Source organism: Musa acuminata, chromosome BXJ2-2 (assembly GCF_036884655.1).
Source record: "Musa acuminata AAA Group cultivar baxijiao chromosome BXJ2-2, Cavendish_Baxijiao_AAA, whole genome shotgun sequence".
In the NCBI taxonomy this organism is placed as follows: Eukaryota; Viridiplantae; Streptophyta; class Magnoliopsida; order Zingiberales; family Musaceae; genus Musa; species Musa acuminata.
Window position 1 is genome coordinate 19454569 of NC_088339.1, and position 9687 is coordinate 19464255.

Consider the following 9687-nt stretch of genomic DNA (forward strand, 5'->3'; position numbering starts at 1 on the left):
TCAGGGGTATTTATACCTACGTGCGGGAATTGGTCGGGCCCTGGTCCTGCATGATCATTGACTCTTGGGGCGGAACAACCTCTCTGTCGAGATGGCGTCTTCGAGGGTGCTCGAGCGGCGTCAGACGGCATTGCCCTAACATCAGACGGCACCGCCCCCAGCTCTTGGGGTGGTTAGGCCGCACAGTCACACCGTTGGAGCTTGATGTGGCATGCACCCCGCGGTTCTGGAGGCATACGGTATCGCGTCGGTCTGTCGGTGGTTCACATAGGGCCAAAATACACCCTATCATATATATATATACATATATATGTATATATATATATATATATTAATTTATTTATTTATATATGTATATATACATATACATGTATATGTATAGATATATATATATATATATACATATATATATTTATAAATACATATATATATATATACATATATATATATACACATATATATATATATATACATACATATATATATATATATATACATATATATATATATATATATATATATATTTGTTTGTCTTTTTATTTGATGATATTAAATGATACAATCGATATACCGATTCCGTACCCTATCATAAATATATATAATATTATATTGTTTGTGATATCTCTCAATTGCTTTGGGAATGCAATAGCACTGTGTCAAAGAAAACCTCTTCTATCACAGCGTGTGCAGTTATAAGATTATGTGTTTAAACACTGTCGAGTCGATGAAACTTTGAATGGAAGAAGTAAATCAAAGAAAATGCTCCATCGAAGGTACAAATCAAGAATAGATTCAGTAGCCACTTAAAATTTTCCATCCATAAGGAAAACAATTAAGTTACTAGTACTTCAAGAAAAGAATTCACAACATCCGATTACATGTATCTTATCATCCAGAAATTTCCAATCCAAGTCTATCGCCAACTAATATGCATGTAAAATTTCAAACAACTTTTTCAAGCTCCTCCTAGCTGCATAAAAGTGAACAAAAAACGATCCAAAATGAATGAGAAAGATCACGACACTGTATTGTGAAGTTAAAAACATCCAGGAAATCAGGAAATCACAAGTAACGTATGGAAAATAATCTCACAGCTAAAACGACGACCAAAGTATCCAAAAACTTGGTATTGAAGGATGAGCTCTCATGCCATAATACGAGAGGATCTCACGTAGAGACTGTCCACCACTTTGCCGACGTTGGTGACAGTTTCCAGTGTGGCAGGAAAAATTGCATCGGCCTTGGGATCATCGAAGATTATTAAGCAACCGGCACCTTGGTCCAGAATCCCCGCAAACTTCCTGTCGAGTACCATTTGTGACAGTTTCTTCTCCACGTGATCCATGGGCAATTCAATCATCTCAGCAATATGAACAATCTCCACTCTCGAATAGGGTTCGATCAACCTGCAAAGATTCTGCTCCAGAAGGGTGTTGTACAAAGATGAAAGATGCCTGTGAACTATTGGATCTTCCTCCAACTGGACCCTATAATCTCGGAGAGCAGTTTCAAAGGATTTCAGGGAGCGCTTCGAGTGTGCATCAGCAACAGCTTTCATAGCATCCAAATCAGGACCCAAATACTGCAAGCCAGCTTTAGAAGCAATTATAGAAGCAACATCGTCAGCCTGGTTAACCATTATCTTGCACAGAAGCATGTACTTGAGGCTAAAGATTGCCCGAGGGTCCTCAAGAGCATTAAAGGCTTCAAATGCTTCAAAGAAGTAGCTGTAAGCTGTCTTGTAGTCCTTCTCCTCTGCGTGAAGGATCCCACTTTGTAAATCAATCATGCCCTGCTGCGCTGGTGGAACATAAATAGCATTAGCAGCAGTTCTTGCTGCAGTTAATGCAGCTTTTGCCTTCGGCAAGTTTCTCAGAGAGAAGTGGAGTTTGCTCTCTAAAATAACTATGTCCACTAGTAGTAGTTTGTCATCCAATCTTCTGACGTCCTTGATCAGGCCTGAAAGGAGCATTAAGGCTTCAGAATATTCTTCATTTTCCATTAGGAGACCTGCAAGTCTTGCCTCAACTCGTTGCCTCAAAAATGTGCGTTTCTCTGCACGGGTCCATTCCACCATTTCTTTGCAAAGGGAAATTTGCAGATCAGAGGTTCCTGGAATCTTGGCAACAGCATCCATAATTCCCCTCACTATTTTTGCAGTCTTTGCCTTTGGAATTAATGAGAAGAAGCGCCTGAGTTGGGTCAAAAGACCTCTCAAGTCCTCAGCCTTCTTTTCTTGGGTGAGAAGATCAGTAAGGTTCAAAATAGCCTGTTCTTTTATGTGCATTGCCTCTGAAGAAGAAGATGGGTTTTCAAGAACACGGTAAAGAAGAGAAATTGACTCAGCATGATCCTTAGCCTCCAAGGCCTGTGCTATTGAATCGGTAGTGGCAGGGAGGTATGCAGACTGCATCTCTAAGATGGCGAAGTTGGCTACAGTATCAAAAGTCTGCAAGATGAAATGAGAATATTTGTTGAAAGATGTCAGTTAACTGAAGCTCTGAGACAAAAATGGAAAAGCACACCCACAAATGCTGAACACTTATGTGAGCATGCTTCATCACAACACCAAGCAAAAAAAAGCATGAAGCTCCATATGGCTAAAGCACTAAGGAACAAGTTATATTATTTCAGGTCTAGGATCATATTAATATTGAGATGCATAGGAATGCTCACTTGGACCACAGATATAATTTGAACGAAGAGCCTATACTATATATATATATATATATAACACATACAAGTAAGAGATCCTACCTTCATGTGCAATGTATGTAGCTTTTAGTATTTGATATAAATTACTATCTAGTGTTAATTTTTACACATGAAATCTGTCACGTGCAACACAATGTTGATCTTTATCCTTGAGTGCTAATGTATGTTAAAATATGATTTTAAACACATAATAAAACTTTGACAACATATTTTCAATGGCTAACATAAAAATGGTGAGACTAAAATCACCTAGCCTTTTGGGGGCAATTAGCCTTGAATCTCATCAAGATATGCATCCCAAACTTTTGCTGCAAGTCAAAGATGTATTATGAATGGTTACCGAAAATTTATTATAATTAATACTTCTAGAAACAAATGACTATATTAAGATCTTATTACACATTTATCCTTCTTTGTATTCTCGAGCTAAAACAAAAACATTACATATAATCTGAAAAAAAATACACTGTATTAATGATTTATATCTGTATGAACCAAGTTAATGTTTGAATTTGATTCACTAGGCTATGAGAAAGCAAGACTATTGAAAAATAACAAATAAAAGTAAGTTTTGATAGAAAGTAATAAAAATGCATGAATCCGATGATTTTGTCAAAATGGCACACATATCGATCAGGGACCGATGTAACGTATGTCGATACACAGATACATACCGATGTTTTGGAGAGAAAGATAAAGAAGGAGAAGAGGAAGGGGCAGTGGAGGAAGGAAGATGAGCAATAAGAGGAAATGGAGGAAGGAGGAAGGAACATGAAGGATGAAGAGATGGTGGAGGAACAGGAGGAAGGAGGAAGAAGGACGATAAAGTATGAAGAGGAAATGGTGGAGAAAGAGAAGGAAGAACCAAGAGGAGGAAGAGGAGAAGAGGCGTACCCATGAGAGGCAATTAGGGCAAGTTCGGTGTCTAATGAGGTCGAGGTGTGCAATGAGGTGGCAAGGTGAGAACTGGAGGTCAGAACAACGTGCGTGAGAGGCTGAGGTCCGACAATGGAGGAAGAAGCAGAAGGAGGAAGAGGAAGAGGAGAAGAGGCATCCTCGCCCCATGAGAAATGATTAAGGAAAAGACGATATGTAGCGAGGTCGCAATGTGTCACGAGGTGAGAAGAGGAGTTGTGGCAACGTGCATAAGAAGCAAAGGTTGTGGTGTATGTGAGCTGCGACGCATGTGTGAGAAGCAATTAGGGTTAGGAAAGTTTCCCTTTTATATGAGCTAACAGGACTGCCCAAAACGGGGTGGTCTGGGTACCGATTGACACCCTGTCACGAACGGTTGTCGCGCACCCACAACAACTCCGTTCAACGAACCGTTCGTCGCTCTCGTCTACATGTACAGCTGCTTGGCAGCATGTTTTAGCTTGGTTTTAAGTCCTTTTGCTTGTAAAAATGTAAGTTCGAACAAGTTGCAGCGCTACAGTGCGACCGCTCACCGAACAGAGCAAAACAGCTCCGTTTTCGCATGCCATGGGCTGATTTCTGCAGCCCGCTGCTGCACGCGAAACGTCAACCATCTCAGCACCCTGGAACCACCCAGGTGGCACAGAGCTGGATGGGACATCGGTAAAGTGTCGGGCATTGAACACTCTTTCGCAAGTTCGCACGTTACCTTGACAAGAACTTGTTGTCACGCCCGGCACCCGATGAGCAGCTGTTTGTGGACTTGCAGCTGTTCGTTCAACCTTCTAAAGTCCTTGTTTTCCCCCTCTCCCTCTTTTCTCTTGTGCACGCAAGGTGCTCGCTGAATTGCTTGTAAAGCTTCCCCTTTTCGCGAGACGTCGGGACTTGTCCGTCGCTCGTTCTTTAAACTAATCAACTTTCTCTTTTTACAGGTCCTTCGGGACCTGTGAGAGGTTGTAAGTGGGCTCATCTTTGCAGACGCAAATCGCAAGGGCGAAGCGCGACTTAGGCAACGCAAGCTAAGTTCACGTCTTTGCCGCACGGGTGCCTCGCGACTTAGGCAACGCAAGCTAAGTTCGCGTCTTTGCCGCAAGGGTGCCTCACGCATTAGGTAATTCCAACTAAGGCCGTGACATTGTGGTATTAGAGCGGGCAAGCACTTCGAGTGACCAGCGAAGGAACTTCGCAACTTCGCCATGGCAAAGCATCGTGGCGAATCGAGCAAGACAGGGCAAGTCGGACCCTTGCCCCAAGCAGCCGCAGGTGGGCTGCAAGTGCACATTCGCTCACATGTTGTTGGAGCCGCTCAGGAGGAGCGAGGCAGCGAACATGATGAGCGAGAAGTTGGCTACTCTCCGCGAGCGGAGGAGGCGCAATCTGGAGCGCCAATCGGGAAAAAGAGTCATAAGGAGAGACTCATGACGACAGAAACCCGCTTGGATGTTCTCGAAACGAGCTTGGAGGAACTCTACCATGGCCAACGAAGGCTTGTTGGGGTAGAGAGCTCGCAAGAAGAAGCGGAGTCCAGGATCGACAAGGTTGAGGCCCTAGTCGACCGATTGTCAGATGACACCAAAAACTTCGTGCAACACCTGCAGGAAGTTGTGGCGGAACTCACTTCGAGGGTGTCCATGCTCACAAGGGCACTAAATGTGGGAGGAAGCAACACTCGTGTTGCGTCGCCACAAAACTTGAGGGCACCCGAGCCTCATGGTTATGAAGGGGCCAGAGATGCAAAAGAGCTCGAGAATTTCCTGTTCGATATGGAACAATACTTCCGAGCTACGAGGCCTGATTCTGAAGAAACTAAAGTTTCTATAACGACCATGTATCTGAACGGAGATGCAAAACTTTGGTGGCGAACCCGTTGAGAGGAGATCCAACAAGGTCGATGTCGAGTTGACACATGGGAGGACTTGAAGCGAGAGTTGAGAACTCAGTTCCTACTGGAGAACACCGAGTTCATCGCAAGAAGGAAATTAAGACAACTCCGCCAAAATGCTTCCATCCGAGACTACGTGAAGCAATTTTCTACTGCTGGACATCTAGGACATGTCCGAGAAGGGTAAGCTATTCAGCTTCCTCGATGGTTTGAAGCCATGGGTGCAATAAGAACTACATCGAAGGAATGTCGTCGATTTGATCGGGGCAATTGCTGCCGCAGAAAGGGTCTATGTTCCTCGTTTACACCAAAGGGAATAGGGTCTATGTTCCTCGAGTGGTCAATCTGAGACGTGAACTCTTAAGAGAGTGTCACGATTCCCTTTGGGCTAGACATCCAGACATTCATAGAACCTTGGCTCTCGTGGAGAGGGCCTTCTATTGGCCGAAGATGGGGACTGATGTGGAGGAATATGTTCGAACGTGCCTCACTTGCCAACAAGACAATGTGGAGCAACGAAAGCCGGTAGGACTTTTGGAGTCGTTGCCCGTACCAGAAAGGCCGTGGGAGAGCATTTCCTTGGACTTCAGATCAAGTTTGCCCGCAGTAAGGATCGATACTCGTGGTGGTCGATCGATTTTCTAAGTATGCAACTTTCATTGCTGCTCCCTTACACTATTCAATAGAGGAGGCGGCCAAGCTGATGATGAAGGATGTGGTGAAGTATTGGGGAGTCCCGCACAATATCATCAGTGATCGAGACGCTCGATTCCTGGTACGATTCTAGACCGAGCTATTTAAATTGTTGAGGTCGAAGTTATACTTCTCCACAAGCCTCCATCCTCAGACGGATGGCCAAACTGAAAGGATAAACTCGCTCCTAGAGTTATATCTTCGGCACCACGTGAGTGCCAACCAACGAGATTGGGTGAAGTTGTTGGACATTGCCCAATTCTCCTACAACTTGCAGCGAAGCTCTGCGTCCAACAAGAGCCCCTTTGAGATTATTATAGGGCAACAGCCGTCAACTCCTTATACCATGGTAATTGGGTATACTAGGAGTAGTCCGTCAGCCTACCACTTTGCAAGGGAGTGGCACCGAAATGCAGATATTGCGTGGGCTTACTTGGAGAAGGCGACAAAAAGAATGAAGAAATGGGCAGACTTGGGAAGGCGACCGCAAGAGTTCAAGATCGGCGATTTGGTGTTGGTCAAGCTCCAACCAGCATCACTCCAATTCTTTAGGAATAAAGTACATAAAGGATTGGTGCGCAAGTATGAAGGGTCCTTCCCAATTATCAACAGGGTGGGCAACATCTCATACAAGTTGCAGCTGTCGGCGTGGTTCAAAATTCACAATGTTCTTCACGCCAGCAACTTGAAAGCCTACCACTCGGATCGGCAAGATGCTTCCCGAAGTGTTCCAACTCGACTACCCCCCACCACAACCTCCTACGAGAAGCGAGTTGAAACCATTCTAGCGGACCGCAAAATAAAGCTACCCACTGGAGCTGAGCAGACCGAGTACTTGATGAAATGGCAAAAGCTTCCCCGAACTGAAGCCAGTTGGGAGCCTGAAGACGCCCTACGACATGAAGAAGCAATCAGCAACAACTATCAACAAGCGTCGATGAGGGCGTCGACAGTTTGAGTGGGGGAGAATGTCACGAACGATTGTCGCGCACCCGCAACAACTCTGATCAACGAACCGTTCGTCGCTCTCGTCTACATATACAACTGCTTTGCAGCATGTTTTGGCTTGGTTTTAAGTCATTTTGCTTGTAAAAATGTAAGTTCAAACAAGTTGCAGCGCTACAGTGCAATCGCTCACCGAACCGAGCAAAACAGCTCCGTTTTCGTGTGCCACGGGCTGATTTCTGCAGCCCGCTGCTGCACGCGAAACGTCAACCATCTCAGCACCCTGGAACCACTCGGGTGGCACAGGGCTGGATGGGGCTTCAGTATAGTGTCGGGCGTTGAACACTCTTTTGCAAGTTCGCACGTTACCTTGACGGGAACTTGTTATCGCGCCCGGCATCCGGTGAGCAACTGTTTGTGGACTTGCAGTTGTTCGTTCAACCTTCTAAAGTCCTTGTTTTCCCCCTCTCCCTCTTTTCTCTTGTGCACGCAAGGTGCTCACTGAATTGCTTGTAAAGCTTCCCCTTTTCGCGAGACGTCGGGACTTGTCCGTCGCTCGTTCTTCGAACTAATCAACTTTCTCTTTTTACAGGTCCTTCGGGACCTGCGAGAGGTTGCAAGTGGGCTCATCTTTGCGGATGCAAATCGCAAGGGCGAAGCACGACTTAGGCAACGCAAGCTAAGTTCGCGTCTTTGCCGCAAAGGTATCTCGCGACTTAGGTAACGCAAGCTAAGTTCGCGTCTTTACCGCAAGGGTGCCTTGCGCCTTAGGCAATTCCAGCTAAGGCCGTGACAAACCGGACAGATGTACCAATTCAGTTGAAACGTCATTCATAATATCCATGGATATACAAGTAGATACTTCAAAGCTGTTGTATGAAAAATGAAATTGGGGGCACAAATGCAATGCCACAACACAGTGAAAATTTCATGTCGATTGACACAGATGCAACTCAGCAAAGCCTTTGCAGGCAATACACAGCCAAAATTTCAGGCACTGAGGATAATAAATGAACTGATAATTGTACAAAGATGTTTTATTTTTAATCAATCTATGATTTTCTATTTTCCTTTGACACCTAAAAAAGAATATTCTACCTTTATAGAAAAGCATTCATACATGCTTTATTTTAGTAAACTCTATCACATCATTTTTGTAAGTCAAGTACAAGTTTTTCAAAGATCATTTAAGCAGTTCATTTGGGTCCCAATAGAACTCATTATGCTGCTTAAACTTATATTATGTCATTTTTGTAAGTAAACTTTCTTCAAGATCATCTCCGAGTACTCTTCTCACTTGTGTTAATTGAGCATTTCAACTAATGCATCCAACCCTCAGATTTGTTGTCCCACATCTGATGTCAGAGGAGAATTGAAAACTTAAGTATTTTGGACCAATGGTGCAGACCTATTATGCTAATGGATCAGTTATCCCATCTCATGACAATGCCTTTTGTCTTTATTCCATGATACTATCAGCAAGAACCAAGAAATGATTCAGTTCTTCATTTTTATTGATGCAATATATTAGATTCTTCCAACACACAACTAAATTATCCTTCAATAACTCATAACTCTAAGTTTCATCTCTAACAAGTTGAATCATGCATCTATAACACTTTAATCAACAACTTTTGTCATACTAAACACCATTTGCTGGACCATTCATCAGCAAATAATATATAAGACCCTAGAAGCTATATCTTAGCTTTGAAGTAAATTCCCTCTTTTTCTCTGTCTTTCATCCTTGGATGGTCTAATTCCCCTTCTTGAATTGGAGAATATTCTAATGAGGGTCATATCCTATCACAGCGTTAACTTATAATACTATTAAACAGTGTCTTCAATTCTGCTAACTGAACCACTGCAAATTTTAAGGCCTGCTTTGGCAATTTTTTGAAACACAGAGCCAAAGCAATCAAATCATTTAAATTTAATAACAATAACTAATAAACAATATTGTCTTGATTATCAAAAAGATGGAAACGCAAACTTGACAACTGGGAGTCCTTGCAGACCAATGAAATAGATATGACGTCTTTGTCAGACATCACAAAGGTCACACAAGATTCAACCCAGAGCATCTGTTTCAAAAGATCAATACAGCATCTGCTTCAAAAAAATTCAGTTTTGGGGGAATTAAAAAAAATAATGCTTCCTTAACAAGCATAAAAATTTCGATTATCGAACCCTAGAAGAAATCAAGGGACGAAACTAAGAAATAGTCCTCTAAGAATAACCTAAGCCTTTCAGGGAGAAGATCCAAGTTACTGGAAATCTACTAGATCGGCCTGTTCTTCTTCAAAGTCATCAACTCGGCCCAAAACCCAAATCCGAGAAGCCAATAACTCAAAATACTTGTCTTGAATAATGTAGGTCAACGAAAGAAGCAGATACCTTGTCCCAATTATGGGCAAGGCTGTGCTGAGCAAGGACAGCGGACGGCAGGATGTCGTTGAGATAACCTGAAGCAGAGAACGCCGGCGGAGATGGGCTGGGGAGATGAAACCAGAAGCAGAAGCATAAACCCTTTCCTT

General features: G+C 43.3%; 1 protein-coding gene across 3 annotated transcripts; it reads right to left on the bottom strand.

The window, feature by feature from the left end:
- Nucleotides 1-820: 820 nt before the first annotated feature.
- Nucleotides 821-9687, bottom strand: LOC135582741 (26S proteasome non-ATPase regulatory subunit 11 homolog). 3 transcript variants are annotated; one of them, XR_010484400.1, is made up of 3 exons: nt 9548-9680; nt 1093-2449; nt 821-970 (listed from the first exon to the last, which is right to left on the bottom strand). XR_010484400.1 is itself a non-coding variant. In XM_065095076.1 (3 exons), the coding sequence occupies exon 3, from the start codon at nt 2411-2413 to the stop codon at nt 1145-1147; it is 1269 nt and encodes a 422-aa protein (XP_064951148.1). In that variant the 5' UTR covers nt 2414-2449; nt 2965-3023; nt 9548-9687; the 3' UTR covers nt 821-1144. The 3 variants fall into 3 exon arrangements, 2 of the variants coding, with proteins under 2 accessions (XP_064951148.1, XP_064951147.1); XM_065095076.1 differs by adding an exon at nt 2965-3023 and having other exon boundaries at nt 821-2449; nt 9548-9687; XM_065095075.1 differs by having other exon boundaries at nt 821-2449.

Coding starts and splice junctions, on each gene's coding strand:
- LOC135582741 (XM_065095076.1), bottom strand. CDS start 2,413: ATGCAGTCTGCATACCTCCCTGCCACTACCGATTCAATAGCACAGGCC.